The sequence below is a fragment of the Mytilus edulis genome, chromosome 7 (assembly GCF_963676685.1).
Source record: "Mytilus edulis chromosome 7, xbMytEdul2.2, whole genome shotgun sequence".
NCBI lineage: Eukaryota > Metazoa > Mollusca > Bivalvia > Mytilida > Mytilidae > Mytilus > Mytilus edulis.
In genome coordinates, this window is record NC_092350.1 from 31,824,623 (window position 1) to 31,847,429 (window position 22,807).

The 22,807-nt window shown below is 32.7% G+C and overlaps 2 protein-coding genes across 2 annotated transcripts; one reads left to right on the forward strand and one right to left on the reverse strand.

Moving 5' to 3' along the window:
• Positions 1–1,993: 1,993 nt before the first annotated feature.
• Positions 1,994–11,874, reverse strand: LOC139482628 (uncharacterized). Its single transcript, XM_071266554.1, has 3 exons — positions 11,646–11,874; positions 6,260–6,388; positions 1,994–2,181 (listed from the first exon to the last, which is right to left on the reverse strand). The coding sequence occupies exons 1-3, from the start codon at positions 11,767–11,769 to the stop codon at positions 2,120–2,122; spliced, it is 315 nt and encodes a 104-aa protein (XP_071122655.1). The 5' UTR covers positions 11,770–11,874; the 3' UTR covers positions 1,994–2,119.
• Positions 11,875–19,367: 7,493 nt separating this feature from the next.
• Positions 19,368–21,775, forward strand: LOC139482617 (uncharacterized). The gene has a single exon (XM_071266533.1). It carries the CDS (start codon positions 19,456–19,458, stop codon positions 21,628–21,630), a length of 2,175 nt encoding a protein of 724 aa, XP_071122634.1. The 5' UTR covers positions 19,368–19,455; the 3' UTR covers positions 21,631–21,775.
• The last annotated feature ends 1,032 nt before the right edge of the window (positions 21,776–22,807 follow it).

Genomic DNA, 22,807 nt, shown 5'->3' on the forward strand with positions numbered 1-22,807 from the left:
AAAATGTTTAAATGTACATTGACCCGTTTAAATATATTTATAAAGAAAAAAATATAGGGACTGCGTGTTTCAATTATAACTATTATTTTTTTTGTTCGGTTTAGAATACAAACGGGAGATCTTTTCAAAACTTAAAACAGTTTTAATAGGATGTCTCTGTTATGCAAATGTTATCTTTAAACTCAAAATCTTTAAAAAACATTCGAGGTTAAAATAAAATTTTGAATTGTCAGTACATTATTTCTTAATCTATCACATGCGAGTCATGTACACCATTGAATATCGCCCCTTGCATTTGTTTGTCTTTGCTGTATACCATTCATTTTCTCTCATGAACTGTTCTATCTCCCTATACTTACCATGACATATATAATTTAAAATATATATTGTCATTGTCCTTTGTATGTAGTCATAAACCAAAAAGACTCATTTTGGTACGTAAGGTATAATTTCGCCAACCAATTTAAAATATATTTATAAACTGCTGTTTTATTTATTTGGTTTATTAAAACACGACAACTTCAGTTTTAATAGGATTTAAAATGACAAGACGTTCTTGTATGGAGAACGTTTCAAACATCAGTATTTTTTTCATTTTCTTTTCCAAATGCATTTCGTGTATACAAAACGGTAGTATATAGTCGTCTATTAATTCAATTTGACTAAAACCATGACATTTATTTCCCTTTATATAATAAGATATTAAAAGTAAAACAACTAAAATACTTCCTAAGTGAATACAGATCACAAAAGCTCATACATATCAAACGGAGACGAAAACAACTGTCATATTAATTAGTTAAATTATGGAAGGATATGACTACACGAACAGGGGTACGGGGCAACAGTCTGAGAATATTTCTACAGAGAGCCAGAACAAAATAAAGGAGATATGCCTTTGCTCTACGAGTGGTGAGAACATGGAATACACTACCCGAAATTATAGTGACATCACCAAAAACAAAAACATTTAAGAATAGACTAGACAAATACTGGATGAACCAAACAATGGTGTACGAAGACTATAAATCAACAATCACCGGAAGTGGAGAAGATTTAGATAAAGAGACTGATGAAGAGGAACTTTAGTTCCTGCACCAGTAAAAGAACCTGAGTAAACCTAAGTAAATTACTGGCATTGGACAGGCATTTCCTGACGTAAATAAAGGTAAATTGTGGTATGAGTACCAATGAGATAACTCTCCAGCCACATGTATATAGAAAATGGTGCATTAAACCTGGCTTTATATCTAGCCAAATCTCTCACTTGTATGTATCATAAAGAAGTCAGTGTGAAATCAAACTATCTGATATTTACTGTCACGACCTCTCAAGATTTGTTTCAGATTCTGAAGAGCCTTATAAAAAGAGCTAATTTCCTTGTATTTTTCTGAAACGAATGAAGTTGGAAAGACGAACTGTATTTAACCATAGTTTTCTATTTTGCTTTCTAGCATTTTTAATTTAGACATTTTCCTCATGATAACTTAATCTTTATTATGACTCAATTGCATGGTTTCAATATAATACTTCCATGGTTTGAGTCAATATAATACTTCCATGGTTTGAGTCAATATAATACTTCCATGGTTTGAGTCAATATAATACTTCCATGGTTTGAGTCAATATAACACTTCCATGGTTTGAGTCAATATAATACTTCCATGGTTGAAGGTAAGTCTATATTATCCTGTCTGCGCCTAAGTTTCTTATAAACGAATCAAGTAATGAGACTCGGATTTGCTTACTACATTTAGCAGTCTCAAGTTGGAGTCAAATTAAAGGAATTTCCTGACTTATAATGTAGTGTAACTGATTGCATTTGAGATTGCTAACATGAAAAAGAAAAAAATGACCGATAAGAAATAAAATATATAAATGCCACTATTACTCCCAAAAACCCAGATGAATGGATTTCATACACACTATAGTATAATTGTGCATACTGTATTTTTTACGCCACAACTTGCCTCTTGGTGCACATAGACAAAAATAAATGAAAAGTATTTAATATCAAAACAAATAAGTGATGTCAAATATAGAAAACAATTACATGTACATCTAGAGGTTACATGTGACCAGTTTGTTGATTTTACAGTATTTCTAAGTTTGTGTTTATTTATTCTTTTGTCTCATCCTCAGCTAACATCTTTTTCAGCAAGGCAACAATCTCCCTTGTTTCTGAAAAACAGAAGAAAAATCATTAATTGGGATGGAAAGAAAAATCATTATTTTACCAATACTGACATAACAGCCACTTTTCTGTACCTGTATTAAATCAATGTGTTTCTGCATACACCATAGAATATACCACAATGAATGCATGCACAGAAATACCTGTTTATTTTTTCGGAACAGCTGAATTATTTTGAGTTTTTATTTCTATGCTACAGTCACTTTTGTTTATTTATGAATATGTAATGGAAATACAGTCTTGTTTTTCGGTACTGCATCCCTTATCCTTGCTTCCGTTTTTAATATGATCTTGTCTGTCCGTCTTGTACTATGTTATAACTGTTTATATTCCAAGGTATATATAGCCTTCTCTCCACAGGCACTTGTCTCAGATCCCCCCCTCCATACTTTAATATAACACTGACAGGCACTTTTCTCAGAATCCCCCCCCTTCCTACATACCTTAATATAAAATATTAAGGTATATATATATATATATAGGGGGGGGGGGAAATCTGAGACAAGTGCCTGCGTAAAAAACGCTTAGATGTTGTCTTTTGTAAAGTATATTATTCTTAAGTTATAAATAGATATAGGAAGATGTGGTATGAGTGCAAATGAGACAACTCTCCATCCAAGTCACAATTTATAAAAGTAAACCATTATAGGTCAAGGTACGGTCTTCAACACTTCAACAACCTTGGCTCATACCGAACAGCAAGCTATTAATGCCCAAAACAAATTCTATTGTAAAACCATGTATAAGGGCATACATACACCACAAGCACGGGGACACATTCTACTGCATCCACATATAAAGCATGAACAACAAACAATAAAGTATGATATATGTTAAATCCCAGCAAACAATTCGAAATACCAATCTTTGATACTTGAAAGATATATAAGGCAACAGAGAAAATAGAGTTCACAAAAGAGGCCTAAGTGAGAAGAAAGTTTTAAGCTCTTAAATCAAATATCGTTGTTCTTAAAATACAGTGTTTGTGTCAATAGTAATACAAATGGTATATTCCTTCTCAAATAAAAAAAAATCAAACTTTCTTTAAGAATTTTCGAAAGTTCTGTATCCTTTGACATGCATGCATGTAAACATACGAGGGAAGGGATAACATTTTTTTTTTATTTGTGAAACATTGATATCCTTGTTTTCATTACTCATTACAGCCGATTCCATTGAGAATGTAGGCAAAGGTAATATATTTGGTTAGCTTGCTTGCTAGCTGAACCGTGAAGTCAATATCAGGGCAGGTATACTACCCTCCTTCCGAAATAGCATAGTCCTACAGACAGATAGATTGGTTAGCTGTCGGACTATCTACTCTTAAAATAGGGAAGTTTACCAAACCTAAGAATAACTTCACGGTTCAGCTAGCAAGCAAATTAACCAAAGATATTACCTTTGTCTACATACTCAATGGAATCGGCTGTAACAAAAGAAACGGGTCCTTCAGAGTCAACATATAAAAATTAGCACAATATTCCTAGCACAAAGTATTAATTTGCTTCTGGTATGGAGATGGGTATTTAAGTTTTCTCTGTATAATGTTTAGTAAACTTTTGTTTGTCGTTATGATGATTGCACTTGCGTTGCCTTCCGGATTATATTGCGCACTGCTTTCTTCATACGGGTTAGTTATACGTACATGGCATACATGGAAACAAATCTAGACAGTGGACTATATTATGTAGGACTCTGAACCGCGATGGTACTCCGAACCGCGATGGTCACGCTGAGATGCGATGGTTTGACGCTGAAGTGCGTTTTTGATCACGCCGAAGTCCGATGGTGTCATTGTGACGCTATATCTTGTTGTTGATAGCTACGCCGAAGTGCGATGGTGGTAACGCTGAAGTGCGATGGTCTACACAAACCTCATTTGCTAAGCTTTTCTTGTCGATGTTTACGTCAATGTAAAAAAGAGACTGCAATGGGGAATGTGTCAAAGAGACAACAACTCGCCCAAAGAGTAAAAAAACCAACCGAAGGCCACCAAAATGTGGGTCTTTAACACAGCGAAAAAAAGCCCTCACCTGGAGACGGACTTCAGCTGGTCAATAAACTAAAAAGTGTACTATTTCAATGAAAATGAACGTCATACTAAACTCCTGGTGATAAAAATGAGCTAAAAGAGCATGGGTCAATTCCCCCTGTAATTATTTCACAGAAGGGCCATTTTCCATAAGTGCTGAAAGATTAAAATTTACGATTAGAACAAGAAATAAAAATGTTTTTTATTCTATATCTCGATTTTTATATATCATGATATGTCTGAAAAATAGTTTATTTATCCCCCCCCCCCCCCAAAAAAAAACCAGATGAAAGTCAAATATGGGGAATTTACTGTGTTTTTAGGTTGGGAAAACAGGGAATCCCCTGATAAGGACATTTCAAACCAAAGCAAAGTGATGTTTTTGTTGTTGTTGTTATTTATACAACTTTTTCACTTAAAATAGAAATTGGTTTGGTGTGTCCTTAATACCAAAAAAAAACACTTTTTTAATAAAAAAATAGTTGAACATCATGAAATTGTACCTATATAATTGCCTAATAATTGGCTCTGGCTCTTTAAAACATACAAGACCAACAAAGGCCAGAGGCTCCTGACTGTGCACGGGCGCAAAAATGCGACGGGTTTAAACATGATTAGTGAAAAATCAACCCCGTTCCCCTATACCTCTAGCCAATGTAGATTAAACAAAAACAAAAAACATTAATACACACATTAAAACTGAGTTTAAAAGAAGTTAGTGTGCGATGTCAGAAAAGGTAACAAAATTAACTAATTGTATACGCAAAATGACAATGATAAACTAAATAAAAAAGGACTACTAGCAGTTACATGATACGGGTCTTATATTTTAATACTACGCGAAACGGGGATTTTTTTTGGTGGATAGGAGAAATCTACAAAAGATTCTGTTTAACGTACTATGGTGCGTGACATTCTCTCAATACATTCGGGTCTGCAGACAAACTCTCTTCATTAAAATGAATAATACACGAGGCACTCATGAGAGAAATAAGTAACGTATACAAGTAGGTCTAGATAAAATGATAATCTAGAATTATGTCCACATGTAGGAAATCGAAGAGTACGAGCTCTCGTTGAGTATTCAACTGAATGAAGGACAGCCATAGACAATAATGATTGTAAATTAAAAAAAAAAACATATGAAAAAATCTACTTATAATTATAAGTGAACGTCTGTAGAAAGGAGGGTTAACTACCGACCATGCGTCAAATAGACCATCGCACTTCAGCGTACCGACCATTGCACTTCGGCGTAGACCATCGCACTTCAGCGTGACCATCGCACTCCAGCGTCCCCATCGCACCTCCGAGTCCTACATATATATTTATATATATACAACTCGTCTAAACATCAACCCAACAATGTTAGATCTGTAAATTTTCTTTCGCAAATTTTGGTTCTTCCCTCGCATATAAACGAGTCTAAATTGAAAACTACGTTCAAACCTATGATTGCGTTGGATAAAAATCGCAATTTTTATACGTGTGCATGTAAAACAAATTTCGTTGTAGAAGGGTCTAAATACAGCACAAACAACATTTTCCAAAAGACCAAAAAAGTGAAAAAGTATATTTAAACAAAACGCATTTGACTAACAGGTCGAACAACTGATGTTCTTTAACCCTGCTGACTGCCATTGGCGATTGCCAAATAAAATTGATCACAAGATGTAACAAAATGGATCTTAATATAAATTTAATACTAAACAGAATTTTTTTTTAACTTGTGGCCACGATGTTATGCCACAAACATACGGTGTCAATATTTTTTTAGTACACCAGATCCGGATTTCGACAATAAATGTCTCTAAAGTGATGTTAGGGATCGAAACGGTATTTGGAAGGCCATATAAAAAGTACCCTCATTTTTAGATAGACTCTTGAATTTTAAGAGTCAATATAGGATGAACGGATCATATAAATCGGAGGGAATGTGTGTGTGTGGGGTTTTTTCTGCTATGCATGTACTGATTTTTTGTCATGTATGGATACCCCATATTCTTTGGTTATATTATTATCAAAACATTTACCTTTTCCAGCACAATAATTGCAGCACATGTTGCGAAGTTGTGAATAGGTTGGACTAGTGCAAATTTCCATGGTTGTATCCATACCATGGCAGGCAACTTGCGGCATCACATCATCACCCGTACAGGAATCTAAAATGAAAAGAAAATAACCAAGAACAACTTGTGAAGCTTGTTTAAGCAAGTTTAAATATTTGGAAACACTTTAACACTATATAGATAGAGGCATATTATTGTCGAGCCTGCAACTTTTGTTGCAGAAAGCTCGACATAAGGATAGTGATCTGGCGGGGGCGGTGGTGGCAGCAGCGGTGTTAGATAACTTCTTAAAAGCTTTATATTTTAGAAGGTGGAAGACCTGGATGCTTCATACTTTGTATATAGATGCCTCATGTTACGAACTTTCCGTCAGTCACATGTCCAATGTCCTTGACATCATTTTAATGGTTCAGTGACTACTTGAAAAAAAAGTTCAGATTTTTTTGTAATGTTAAATTCTCTCTTATTATAAGTAATAGAATAACTATATTTGGTATGTGCGTACCTTGCAAGTTCCTCATGCCCGTCAGACAGTTTTTACTTGACCTCAACCTCATGTCATGGATCAGTGAAAAAGGTTAAGTTTTGGTGGTCAAGTCCATATCTCAGTTACTATAAGCAATAGGTCTAATATATTCGGTATATGAAAGGACTGTAAGGTGTACATGTCCAACTGGCAGGTGTCATCTGACTTTGACCTCATTTTCATGGTTTAGTGGTTATAGTTAAGTGTTTGAGTTTTGGTCTATTTTTCCAATACTGTATGTAAATATTTTATGATCTATATGTCAGTCGCACAGGTTTTATTTGACCTTGACCTCATTTTCACGGTTCATTGCTCAGTGTTAAGTATTAATTTTGTGTTTTGGTCTGTTTTTCTTAATTTAAAAGCAATAGATCAACTATATTTGTTGTATGGAAGAATTGTTAGCTGTACATGTCTGCCTGGCATGGTTCATCTGACATTGACCTCATTTTCATGGTTCATTGGGCAATGTTTAGTTATTTTGGTTAATGTGACAGTTGTAATAAAGCTTTATATTTAGGACTATCAACATAATATCAATGATTAATAAAGAAGGCGAGACATTTCAGCGTGTGCACTCTTGTACTGATACATTTGTCAATTGAATAAATGTTTGTCCTCCTACTAGCATATTCTGTATCAATATTCTAAGTTCAAGATTCAGGCCGGGTGATAGGGGGGGGGGGGGGGGGGGGGGGGGTGCGTCATTGCCAAACTTACTCGTTATTTAGACTTATCCAGTGGTTTTATTTCAATTTGTCCAAAAATATATTTGGGTAATAAACACGAATTTAAGGTAACTATAGTTATTCTTTCAGATAAAAAAAAATATAAAAGTAAACTAGAGATGCCAATTTAGGACCTTCCAGTCCCTATACACAAATTTTAATTAAAAATAACGAATTTGTGATAAACAATTTCTGGAATTAGTTATAACGGTTTTTACATTCGTTAGTACGATAACGAATTATAAAAAAAAAAATGAAAAGCAAATTCAATTTGATCTGTTTTCATAATCTTAATCAGTAACCCCGAATTACAAAATAAATGTGATATCAAATTACAGACATTCGTGAACTTAATTCGAGATACCAAATTCTATAATTTCGTGATTAAGATTTAATTCGAGATATCGATTCGAATTATCTTTTTGAGAGATCCTAAATGTGTCTCCGTACAAGAGAGCATATATACTGAAATATCCAAAGCCATTTCACACTTAAAATGCAATAAATCATCAGGCTTGGATAACATTAGTAATAATATGATAAAGAATGGACAGACTTTCCTTTTAAAAAGTTTTCAACAGATGTTTAATACTTGTCTGTCTTCAGGTATATACCCAACATCTTGGGCTGAAGGTTATATTACACCAATTTTTAAAAGCAACCATACAAGTGACCCTAACAATTATAGAGGAATAACAATAACAAGTGCAATTGGAAAGCTTTTTAATAGAATATTAAGCCTAAGACTGGACAAATTTCTTCAGGAACATAATATTATACATGATAGTCAAATTGGATTCACAAGGAAAGCCAGAACTGCAGATCATATGTTTATTTTAAACTGTCTTATTAACAAATACTGTAATTCAAAAGAAGATAGACTGTTTGCCTGTTTTGTTGATTTTCAGAAGGCTTTTGATACTGTTATACATACAGGGATCAAGATTAAACTACTAGATATTGGGGCTGGGTCTTATTTTTATAACATTATTAAAAGTATGTATGAAATTAGCAAATCATGTGTCAAAATTCAAAATCAAGTAAGTGATTTTTTCCCATTAGATATTGGAGTCAAACAAGGTGACAACCTCAGTCCGAATTTATTCAAGATATTCATAAATGATTTGCCCAGATATTTGTCAGATACTAGAGACCCAGTTAATGTCAATGACAAAGATCTACATTGTTTAATGTATGCTGATGATATTGTTTTATTATCTACATCAGCTGAAGGACTACGAGAAAAGCTGGGAATGCTTGATAAATTTTGCAAAGATTGGTGTCTCAATGTGAATACTAATAAGACAAAGGTGCTGATTTTCAACAAGGCAGGCAGACATGTAAAACAGATATTCACATTTCAGAATATAAATCTGGAATGTGTTTCAAAATACAAATACCTAGGTTTATACTTTAAGCTCATCTGGTTCATTCAGTTATGCTCAAAATGAACTATACAAAAAATCCCTGAAAGCTCATTTCAAATTAAGGAAAGATCTTTTATCACTTAATCCTGATGTAAAAACAAGTATTCATGTTTTTGACCACACTGTAAAACCTATTTTATTATATGGTAGCGAAATATGGGGGATGTTTAATTCTCTTTCCTCTAAATGTAAGAAGGAAGATATATCTTTTGAAAAATTATATTCAGGTTTACCCTGTGAGAAACTTCATATAAAATTTTGTAAATTTATACTTGGGGTACACAAGAAAACAACAAATGCTGCAGTGTTATCTGAACTTGGAAGATTTCCAATATATTTTAATATTATAAAAGGAATGTTATTGTACTGGTATAGATTAGAGAATTTAGGTAATAATTTTCCTCTATTAAAAGAGGCATATACACAATCAAAGACACTACATCACATGTATATAACATCATGGTATGGTTCAATAAATGTTGTTTTTAAAATACTTGGTATTGACTATACAAATGCCATAAATGCTCCATTTTGTGAATCCTTATACAAATTTAAGAAATATATACAAACCAAGCTATCAATATTGTTTATTAGCTGTTGGAAAAAACAAATAGATAAATTTTCAGACAGTAAACTGAAAACCTACCTTTTATATAAAACAAATTTTGGTTTTGAAAAATATCTAACATTGATCAAGAATTTTGAACTTAGAAGAAGTTTTACTAAATTACGTGTATCTTCTCATAGATTACAAATAGAATTAGGTAGATATCAGGGTATTCCCCGAATTAACAGAATATGTAATAAATGTTCTTCCAATACTGTCGAAGATGAGGCTCATTTTCTATTTGATTGTAACAAATTTGAGGATGATAGAAATTGTATGTTAGCTAGTATTGCACAATATAATTCTTATTTTAATCATATGAACAGTCAAAGCAAAATTATCTGGTTATTTAGTGTAGAAAATGTTGAGTTACTTAAAATAATCTGTAATTTTATATACAAACATCTTCCTTAGTGAAGATTAGTTAAAGGAAATCTATGTGTGTATATACATTTGATTGGACATAGAAAATTATATTCATCTGAATATCACAAACATACTAGCCGATTAAAAAAAAAAAATAATTGTTAATATATATTATTTATTCAAATGTTCTCTTATATCCTTGAGGCATCGTCCCCTGGTATCAACTGCATTCAAGTTACCTATGATGCTTCCTTGTTTGCTTTTGATACAGGTAGGAAAGAGACATTTACACACATTTTACATGCCTATGGCCCATAAGGTATCGTCCCCTGGTGTCAGCTGCCTTTAGGAAACCATAATGCTTTCCTATTTGCTGCTGACACAGGATGAGTCATGGACATGTTTAATTTCTACTTTCTTTTTGGCTAATTATTATATATTTAATTGATCCAACTTTTTGTGTACTATACATATGTGGATATCTATTTTTCTTTTTTTTTTTTCTTTTTGGGCTGCTTGTTTGTTATCTATATCAACCACACTTGTAATAAAATGCATTAGTATTAAAAAAAAAACCAACATACTATAGATTCTTTATCTACGTATTCTTTAAGAACTTAAATAGTTCTCGTTTAACTTTTTTTTTTTTTTTTATCTCATTGTTTGTATTGTATTATGAAAAAATTATTGATGTTGTAATGTTTATGCCCTTTGGGGCCCATAATTGGAAAATAAAAATATCTTATCTTATCTTATCTTATACTAGTAACACTATCTGCCAGGGTTGCGTTCAATATCGTAACGGCTATGTAGTGCTACGTAGATTTTTGTCAACTGAACGAGTAGCTAGCCTAGCTGCTATCATGGGCAATATCAGTGTAGCAGCTAGGCTAGCTACACATTCAATAGTCATAAATCTACGTAGCCCTATATAGCCGCTACGATATTGAACGCAATCCTGGGTCTATACATGCTAACAAAACGTAGTTTCAGCCAAGAAATTGAAACGTTGACTTTCCATAAAATTTCAACTGAACTTGGGTGCTTTGAATAATATTAAAATCTCAATCTGGTCGAGTTTCATTCAACCACGATTCCTACTAAATTTCAAACAATTCTCTTTAAGTCTAAGATTGTTGGTACTTTGAAAGAAAAAACAGTGGTTGCTTGTAGTTTTCATTTTGTTTGTTTAAACAGAATAAAATAAGAAAAAAACATATCGTTTGTAAAATAAAACCTTTCCAAACATCATTCATGCCAAGATTGAATAAAATTTGCCATGCATTTCAGAAAAATTCTGTAAATATTATTTCACACATATATGTTTTTTATTGCAACAATGTGCCACTAAAATTCCATCGGCTGCTTGCAAGTAATCGGTTCAATTTTGCCACCAGATCAAAATTAAATGAAAATTGTTTGTAGAATGCTCCGATCCGGCAACAATACTTTTAATTAAGTTGCAAATTACTTTAAAAAAATATTACTCCACATAAAAAGTTCAATTTTTAATACAAATCCTATTTTTTATTAACAACTGTTCAAATAAAGTATAAGATAATAATTTGTTTTTGCATCTTTTCTAACATTGGTACTATCAGAGATATATGATACAATTGTATCATATATCTCTGGTACTATTTTAGAAAACTGCTTTTAAAATTGTATCATATCCCCATAATCATAGCATACTTACCAGTCCTTTTAGCAACATTTTCCTTTTGGTGTACCATGGGTTCCTCTTGATTTCTTACATGATTCAATGAATATCCTGTTGCTGCACCGAGAAAAAGAACCACTACAATAGTCAGCTTCATCATTTTTATTTTTTACCGAAGACCTTCAAGTTACAACCTTCTTTGTCAGATCGCCGTAGCTAAATGTATACTCAACTGCGTAGCTAAATGTACTCGACTGTTACCACATCGGTATATATAGTGTTACCATGTCGCCCACGGAGGTCAGTCAAACTGGTTTTCTATAAGTTTAAAAACTTTCAAATTTTAGATGAAAATGATAAATCTGTTAACAGCAGGTGTGTAATAAACATGGAAATGACAAAAAATCATAATGTACAATTCTCTTATATTTATGAATTATAATTTGTAAATGAATGACATAAGTATATCTATATTTCACATTTATAGGTCTTTTAAAGTAAATATTTGTACGGAGCCATACAATGAATGCTCCACTGTATATAGGAAGAATTTAAAGGCACTATTCTAATAAAGAAATCCTATTAAAAGGTCATATCAGCTTTCAATCGTGACATTGAAATATTCATAATAAAAAGTATATTCACAAATGTAAAAAGCTTTTCACGAAATATATGTTAAAACTTTATTTTTTTTTAAAACAGCTATGCATTTTCAAAAAACAGTGTTTCACTAGTTTTAAGATTTAAGAAGTCACTTGTAAACGATCATAAAACTATGGTTAAATAAAAATGAAGGGGAGGGGATTAATACACACAAATAATTAAACATTGTACTGAGAAAGGACAAGGTAAGATAAGGTACGTTTTTGCCCGCCCCTCCCCCCTCCCCACTGTTTTCTCATTTTTCTCATTTTGTTTTGGAAAGCTACTTATCACGTTAAAATATTTCCTCATCTGTCCCAGATGCTAAAATTAGTGGTTTTGAAGTTCATCCAAACAAACTTTAAACCTCAGGGAATATTTTAACATAATAAGTAGCTTTCCAAAACAGAATTTGAAAAATGAGAAAATAGGGGGGCCAAGAACAGGCCTTATCGTACCTTGTCCTTTCGCGCAATTTCATTTTGAATGTCTACATGTTTGTATGATGCATTTCATACAAACTTTAAAATAAAAATTAGCTTAAAACAATTTTAAAGGGGTTTGGAGATTGAAGTCAGTGTTCGTGTTTGTAAACAAACCATGATTATAACAAATATTTCATCAAGCTAATACCCTATTATAATATTTATCTTATTACTATGTCGTAAAATGACTATGGAAAACTACCGACTGACTTACATCATTAAATATTTGAAGATTGTCAGATTAAATTTGAATGTCATTTTAACACCTGACTTGGTTTTCTAAAGAAATGGTATTGTCAGTAAATAAATTGACCTTATAGCTGGCAATAAATTCTATTGTACAACACTTTACCAGTCTTGCGAACACAAGAAAATGAAAACATTGAATTTAACACGAAAATGTTCCGAATCACGCAATATAAATAAAATTTGTTACACTTTTGTTTAAATATCAAATAACAACTATACGTGATGAACAAAACCAATACAAACAAAAACCTGATATTACATTATTCAGAGAATTAAATAACTATAAGTTAATGTTATTTGATATGCTTGAAAACTGATATAAAGAAGGAAAAATGTTTGCCAAACCTTTTGTAATAATTAAATACGAAGGGGAAACAACTTTGTCATATGTCGTTATTACCTTTATTGATAAAGCATCAGGTTTCTCACATACTCATTTAAAATTCTTTTCATATCAAAATCTTAAATATACACTAAAATTGAGAAACGAAACGGGGAATGAGTCAAAGCGACAACAACCCGACCATAGAGCAGACAACAGCCGTGCTCTATTGTCGGATTGAAAGCACGGCTGTTGAATGAACCTATGAATGGCACATCTGTTTTAAGAATATTTGTTGTGATGCTGCAAAACATTGAGGCGTTGAAATATTTTCATTTATACGACAATAGTGTTCGTCCATGGTGAGATTATTTGTTGTGAGACTATATATAATCAAATATTTAATCTGTGTACTTATTTGTAAATCTCTATTCAGAGAATACAGAGATTTGGTTTAAGGAACATTTAGGTTTTTCAAAATTATAGAAGGAACAATGATATGCCGTTCTCCTTAGAATCATTTTCATAACAGCGTAGACAAGACCATTGCTTGGCGTTCTTAGGTTATCAATTGACTGGGTCAGATTAGGTGAACGATCATCAGTTTTCAGCATTATTTCAGTTAGCTAGTCTAAACAGTTTGATGAAAATGGTTATATTTTACAGTTTGCACAAAAATTAAAGTTCGCCGTGTCTGCTTGAATAATATTACTCTAAGAAGGTTTGGAAATTTGAGCTAGGTTTGTCACGTTTATAATATATGATATTTCCATAATATTTATATAGCTTTAGGTAGCTTTGAGCCTTCCGCCATTTGATTACGTTTCTTTCTTATCAGTTAATGCATTAATGGGTTTATTTACTTCAAGGTCTTTTTGGTGATTACTATCTGTTTTCCTCAATAAAAATTACCTTGATGACGGTCGAAGACCAAGTGACATTAACATTGGTGATAGGGAGAAACTATATTTTACATCTTTTTGTTTCCATCGGCATTTTTCTCATCTTTTTATATACATCGCAAAAGATTCAAAGTTATCTATAGCATGCCTTTCTGTTTTGATAAGTTTTTAACGTTTATGTTCAACTTATCTGTGAGTCATCTGTGCTAGTGCTCGTTTACTTAACATTACAAATGAACCAAAATTTAAAAAAAAAAAAAAATACACATAAGATTAAAAAAGGCTAGAGGTTCTTGATTTGGGACCGAGACATAAATGCGGCGGGGTTAAACAATATTGTTGTATTATCTTATATTGTCTATTATCTTGAAAACTGCTGTTTGAAGACATATATAAGCTATTAATAATGTCATTTAGAAAATGGTTTGGAAAATCTACAAGAACGCCTTAAAAGACAAAAATTTTCAGATGACTTATAATATTCAAAATCAAAATCTGTTCTATTGCCTTGCAAGTTTATATTACATCAATTAAAATTTTAAAACTACTCCCTATAGAAATAGTAATGATTTGATTACACCTTTTTTGCAGATTAACTTAAGCGGTAAGTGCAATATTTCATTATGAAGGAACTTTTGTCATATCCTGTGGGCGTAATTTTCCATAAACACTTTTCTTCTTGAAAAGAGAGCTTATAGTTCATTGACTATGATGCTCAGCAAAATTTCTTAACAGTGAACATTCTAATATTAATGTTGTTTTTGTTGATTCTAAATCGTTTCCTTTTTATAACTACTCTCTTAAATACTCAGTGTAAAGACTGTCTTAATTAATAGATTAAACGTTCTGCCTGACGACATTGCTTTGAAACAAAAATTGTTTACTCGCGGAAATGATAATTCTAACATAGGAACACCACGAAGATAGAGTTTAAAGATGTGTATTACTTATTATATTAGATATTACTTTGTGATCTTATGTTGTTTAGATAGAAGTGTTTCAACTACGCATATATACGTATTGAGTAATGCCAATTGATTGACAACACTAAACACTGGACTAAGGGCTTTTACAAAGATTCGATATTTCATATAAAATATAGAGTTTGATGTGTTATTTTACTTGTCGAATGCAAACAAAAGAAAAACGAGTTTATTTATTAACTAAAGAAAATGACATAAAAGGATTCGATATTTGAATGTGAAAAAAATGATGGTATATTAGTAGTCGAAAACTAGTGAATAGGAAAAATATAAGTCATAAAACTTCGACAGTCAGTTTAGTTTAAAGTCCTCTAAAGTAGTTACTGTTTACATTTATGTAGATGACATAATCGAATAACGGCCATTTCAATACATTCTGTTTATATTCAGTTTAGTTTGTCAAATCTTGCCAAAAAGTTCTCCAATACAGGAGTTCAACAAAATGTATTAAAGCAGAATGAGAAGATTAGCCATCGTTCAGTTATGTGCTTTATATGTCTTTAATGGTTAGCCAATAGAACCACAATGATTTATTTCTGTTTTGAAACGAGGAGTCAAATATAACTTTCACAGATTGTAGCTATTTGTTCATCTTCGCTAGCGAAGATGCTATTTGTTGTGTCATTTACCAAAATTATTACCTCTGCTGGCCCCTTTTGGTCTGGAAATATTAATTTTTTTTTAAATTTCTTCCAAACAAACAGCTACATTCTTCAAATTAAGACAAAACATTGTAATATAAAGAAATAATAAGCAAATAGAAAGAAAAAAAACTTGTTAATTGCTGTGCCATTTTGGTCTCTTGTGGAGAGTTGTCTCATTGGCAATCATACCACATCTTCTTTTTTATATTCACATGAAATCATCGTGACATATATAATTATCTTGCACATTAATCCAAAGAACCAACGTTATAAAGAACGGTAATCGTTACATTAGAGTAGGGTTCATATTATATCTATCAATTTGAACTTTTCGACAATGCACGTATACACAGGTGTCATTCGGTTTAACGAGAGAAATGATCGTGAAAGAATATCTAACGCCGGACAAGTATTGAGAGACGATTGTGAATGTTCTGGTAACGGATCGTGAAAGACATTTAATCGTCTTTAACATATTCTAATTTAATTAATTACACAGACAAATTTACGACAAAATAAAACTGTCTGTCAAAATGGTTCAACATTATGATCAGTATGTGAGAACATCCAGTTTTAAAAGTACATAGTTATCATACAAAACAACAAAAGTCAGATTGCTTCTCGACATTTCAATGACATAAAAAATGTAAACAAACATGATTTTTTCACAAATTCGACTAGAAAAACTACTTTAATACGAATAAGGGCATTCTATTTGAATTAATCAAATGGTCCTCATAGTTATTTTGTATAAACATAATCTGAAACTTGGTAAATAAAGAACTATTTACACAAAAATTGATTTTTCGGATCGTGAAAGATCACGTACCGCATTTTTGAAGATCGTGAAAAGGATCGTGAAAGATCTAATTCTACGAAGACGTCACTGTTCAAATTATTCTTCAATTATATCATAATTAACATTTGTCATTGGTATTGAGAAAAGTTATTTAGGTCAACATTCTCAATAGCTTTAAGCTTTTCAAAGTATTAATATTTTCAAAAAATGAAATGTAAAATAGTTGGATGATTGTAGGATGAAGCTTTTTATTGTCATGTGAAGTACTCACTTATCACGAGTTATAGGATACCCACATTTTGTATATTGGATTATATAAACTACATGTCCGTCAGAAAGAATTCACCTGACCGCGAATTTGCCTTATTTCATGGATGGAGATTAATTTTTGTGGTCAACGCCTCCGTATCGCGGATTCGTTAAGCTTTAGGATAACTGTCTGTTGTTATGATTATGAGGTGTACATTTTCGACTTCTGCAAGGTTTCAAATAACATCGAACTCATTATCATGCATCATTCGGCAATGCTCGTTTTATGTTGTCTAGCCTTTTGGATATATACCTGTATGCTATTTCGTGTATGGTGTACCTGTCTGTCTGCATGTTTCATATATGACCATGATGACGTCAATTGTATTTGATATATTGAATGATAGTAAGATGTCTATGTCTGGCTGTCGGTCAGGGTTCATATACTATTGACCTTATGTTTCGAATTAATAGGCCAAGCATAACTTTTACATTTGTCAGTTTCTAAAGCACTGTAAGGATCAGAACACATTTATTTGGTTTACGGGATATTTGTAGAGATCTGTATGTCATGGTTCATCTGACCTTGAACTCTTTTTATGAACCATTGACAATCATAATTTGAAAAAAAAGAAGATGTGGTATGATTGCCAAAGAGACAACTATCCACAAGAGACCAAAATGACACATACATTAACAACTATAGGTCATCGTACGGCCTTCGACAATGAGCAAAGCCCGTATCGCATAGTCAGCTATAAAAGGCACCGATATGACAATTTTAAATAATTCAAACGAGAAAAGTAACGGCCTTATTTGTATAAAAAAAATGAACAAAAACAAATCTGTAACAAATAAACAAACGACAACCACTGAATTACAGGCTCCTGACTTTGGACAGGCACATACATAAATTATGTGGCGGGGTTAGACATGTAAGCGGGATCCCAACCCTCCCCTAACCTGAGACAGTGATATAACAGTACAACATATGAACGAACTATAAAAATCATTTGAAAAGGCTTAACTCATCAGATGGACAAAAATACATTAAGCGCATTTAGCAACTTTGACACTTCTAGTAAAACCCTTGATATTATAGACGTTTCAAAAATTAACAATCATAAGTAAAGCAGACGAGACATTACAACATTTGCGCTCTGGTATTCTATAGTCTGTAGTATATAGTTAAATCAATCCACATCTGCGTTGTATATACAGAACTTAAGAAAGTACTGTTGCACAAAATGTTGGTTATCGTGCAATCTCAAATTGCTCATGAAACTGCTGTTTTGCTGTAATTTTTTGTTTGATGAATATCATTTTGGTTTAAACGTTGCATATCCATATTATTGGCTAAACAGTGTCGGTCTGCCTGAATTGCACGTGACCAATTCTCAGAGCTGAATCTTTCAAACTTATTTAGAGACGTTTTTAGTTGTTGTATTTTTAACTTTCGAGGTAAAGTGTTGAATAAAAAAAAGCTTTAATGTTCATCCTTATCAAAATAGTTACAGGCTTCAACCAGTTGCAGGTTTATCAAATGGCAAAAGAAATACTGATTTCTGATTACTAGTAATAAGTTTGGTCACGCATTATTTTTCACGATCAAAATAATGCGTTGCCTGATCTTTCACGATCAACTTTGATGGATATTCAACAAATTCAAGGTTTTCATATACAAATTAATGCTTTTAAGAGAAGAACATACCTTCATTTTACTGTACTATCAGATACACCCAAGATTAAATTTCAAATATATCACGATAAACTGAAATATGACCATTATAGGTACAAAAAGCGTGTTGTTTGTAATTAATTTCATAGACATGCATTGCGCCTTTTGTGTTTTTTCAAAAAGTTCTGCATATTTCCTCTATCTTATTTCACAGTTATGTTGAGGAAGTTAAACCATTTTGACAGACATATTTTTGTGTTCGGATTTGTTCCGCGTTTTGAAAATTAAGCGATTTTTTCAAAGATTCTGACCTAGAATTTTCATTAAATGTCTTTCACGATCCGTTACCAGAGCTTTCACGATCGTCTCTCAATACTTGACCGCCGTTAGATATTCTTTCACGACCATTTCTCTCGTTAAACCGAATGATACCCATGGTATACATATATGTATATATATATATATATATAGATGTGTGGTATGCTTGCAAATTAGTCCAGCGCAAGCATTTATTGATGTGCCGTGTGGCCTTCAGCTTCGACAATGAGCCTTTTGTTGAGACGATATACTAATAAACCAAATACTAGTAATCCATAATTTCGATCTCCTCCGATGAATCCTCGACAAGACTCTGACCGACTCGGTTATTGGAATATATACGAACAAAATATCCCTTTTGAAAAGTTAAATCTCTATTTCGGATCACAGAACACAGTAGTGTACAAACAAATAGCCATTATAATACGGTATATATAATAGTTCAATTGTTTTGTTAACCGATTGATGTAATTTCTAGCTGTATGTACCGTATTTAAATGTCCAAATGTACAATGGTTTAAAAAGTAGGACCTTTATTTGTAAAACTTAAAAACAAATAATGTTTAAATATAGAAATGGCCATTACTGAAAAACACTTATTATGGCTGATTTTAGGCTTTCTTGTGTTACAATGGATGTGTGTCATCTTGCCGACTATGTTTTTAACAAGGTTGCCAAGTGAAATTATAGAAAATCAAAATTTGATTGTCTTATTTAACGACAAGGAAAACATAAACAAAGAACGAGTAGCGGACGATAAGGACACCATTATAGCCATAGTTGATGAATATTTACAACACAACGAAAACAGAAATGCCCGGAAAACGGAAGTGTTGAATACTTTAGGAATCATCGATTGTATAGGCTGTAAGAAGTTTGATTTCAAAACACTGTTGAATACGGGAAGTTGTCTTTATATGCCAAACAACAAGCTTCAGATATTAATTCTAATTATGAGTACACCAAAAAATGTGTTACAGCGTAAGACTATCCGGAATACATACCTGACTGATCTTAGAAAGAAACCTTTAAAACATGTGTTCGTGCTTGGTAAAACGGAGGATCCAAGGATGGAAGAATATATTAAGCAAGAAAGCGATTTCTATAATGACATTGTGAAATTTGATTTCTTCGACAGTTACGAGAACTTAACAATAAAATCGGTAATGGCATTCAAATGGGCAGTATGGAATTGTGAGCATGCGCGTTTTGTTCTGAAAGTTGACGACGACGTTTGGATAAATACAGGTGCTTTATTACGCGCATCTGAATCATCTCCCTTCATCAATTATATAGGAGGGTTTTGTTACAACGATGCTGAACCGGTGAGAGAAACACAACACAAACATTTTGTATCAGAGCAAGAATACCAAGGCGAAAAATTCCCGCCATATTGTAACGGTCCATCTTATATAATGACCATGCAAACTACAGAAGACGTTAGTATTGTGGCTGATTATCTACCTTTTTTACATATAGAAGACGTTTTTATAGGTTTATGTATACAGACATTGAATTATACAGTTACACATAACCCAAAGTTCCATAGAAATGATGGATACAGACATGAATGTTACTTCAAATCGGATGACGTGTTTACGTACCATCAAATACCGCCGCGTTTCTTTGATATCATACAGAGAAACAAGTGCAACGGGAGGCAAAACTTTACTGAAATATCTCTTGTAGACCTATCACAACAGTACCAGTTGATAAACATAAATTTTGCAGACTTTTCTAAAAGGCCAAAATGTGAAAAATGTTTCAACTTCCAACATTTCGATACCATCAGTAACAATGTTTGTGACCTTGGAAAATTTCACCTATTTGCACTAATATTTTCTTCACCTTCGAACATTAATAGAAGATTAACTATAAGGAACACTTATCTCAAACCCTTCAGACGTCAGAATCCCCATCTGCGTTTTTTGTTTGTCGTGGGGAACAGCAAGGATATGCGAGAAAATACATTGATGAAGGAGGAAAATAAACAATTTCATGACATTTTAAAATTCAATTTTACAGATACATACCTGAATTTGACTTTAAAGACTTTAAATGGCTTTAACTGGATATCTCAAAAGTGTAGAAATGCAAGATATGTTCTAAAAATAGATGACGATGTCTGGCTTAATGCGCCGGAGTTGTTGAAATCACTACAAACTAATGTTCCTTTTCAGCATGTCGGAGGAGAATGTCATTTCAACGGGCAACCTATACGACACCCAGCAAGTAAATATTATATATCACCCAAAACTTATCCATATTCTAATTTCCCAGCTTTCTGTGCAGGACCTTCTTACATATTGCGACGAAATGTCATCAACGATATTGTGCAAATAGCGCAAGATGTGCCGTTTTTCCAGCTAGAAGATGTTTATATCGGGATGTGTCTGTATCATCTTGGATATAAAGTGACATACCTTCCTACTTTTAACACGTATACAAAATTTCAATTTGATTGTTGGTTTAAATCGGATAAAGTTCAAACATTTCATTCGGTATCATCAGATTTTATGTCACAAATTTGGAGAACGGATTGTTCAAAATATTCTCACGAATTGTGGAAACAAGGAATTCAGGGTAAAAAAATGGGTACATACAAAAAATTTCGTCAACTTGACACTGGATTCCGAAAAGATGCCAATCACGAAAAGAATAACTCAATAGAAAGTGTCAGAAAATATATACAAAATGAACTGGTTCCTAAAATAAGAAATGATGAATATCAAAAGAAAAATAGTACATAGCCAAATGAGATACTAGATCTTTTATAACATGAACTTTAACGGCTCAGTGTCGTTAGGTAGCAGATAACCGAGCGAGAGGTCAAATTAACATGTTGAAGTAACATCGATGATCATGAACACTTATATGACAGCTTTGCGTTTATACATATCGAAAAGGGTATATCAAACTCATATCAGTGTATGGAAAGCAGGGGCGGATGCAGGAATTTTCGAAAGGGGGGTGCTAACCCAGGGCAAGCAGGGCAAAAGGGGGGGGGGGGTGCAAAACATATGTCCCGATACAAATGCATTGATCGGCAAAAATAAAGGGGGGTGCGCACCCCCGGAACCCCCCCCCCCCCCCCCCCCCTGGATCCGCCACTGGAAAGGGTATAGAAAACTGTTTTATATATAAAAAAAGTACTGAAAACTGTATATGGGAAAGGGTATAGAAAACACGCATTCTTTAACGATTTTATTTGATCCTAAGCTCTTCAAGTGATCTATTTTAGAGAATGGCTGTCTGTCTTCATTGATTATATCATAGATATGACATGTATTTTGTGCACAGCTCTTCGTGTTGCTGCTTGTGTGCTGAAAACAAATACTGTACCATTACACATTTGGGAAAATAAAGCTTTGATACATTTGGGAAAATAAAGTTTTGATACGTTTGTTAAATTCTCATGTGTTTTTAACTTTTTGTATTACCAATTTACAGTGATATTTCTTTTTTTACAAAGTCAAATGACGTTGGATGAACACGTTTCTGAACGGAACAAACCTAACATCCGAAATCCTATAGTTACTAGTATTATCTTTTCAAGTTCTGATTGATGTCCATACGTACTTATCACTTTTATGATTATGAATAAAATAAGCATTGGGTATATTTCAATGAGGCAGCAACCCAACGTAACAAACTAATCAAAATACCGTAAAATGCAATCTGTAACAAAAGACCAGCATATACAATTTGTGAAATCAACATTTTGCAGATTCAGAAACATTCGTGAATAAATTAAATGTATTCTCTATTTAATGGAATTGTATTCGACTATCATACAGATGAGAGGTTTAGCTAACTATAAAACCAGGTTTAATCCACGATTTTCTACATAAGGAAATGCCTGTACTAAATAATTTAGCAGTTGTTTTCCGTTCGTTTGATGTGTTTGAGCATTTGATTTGGGCATTT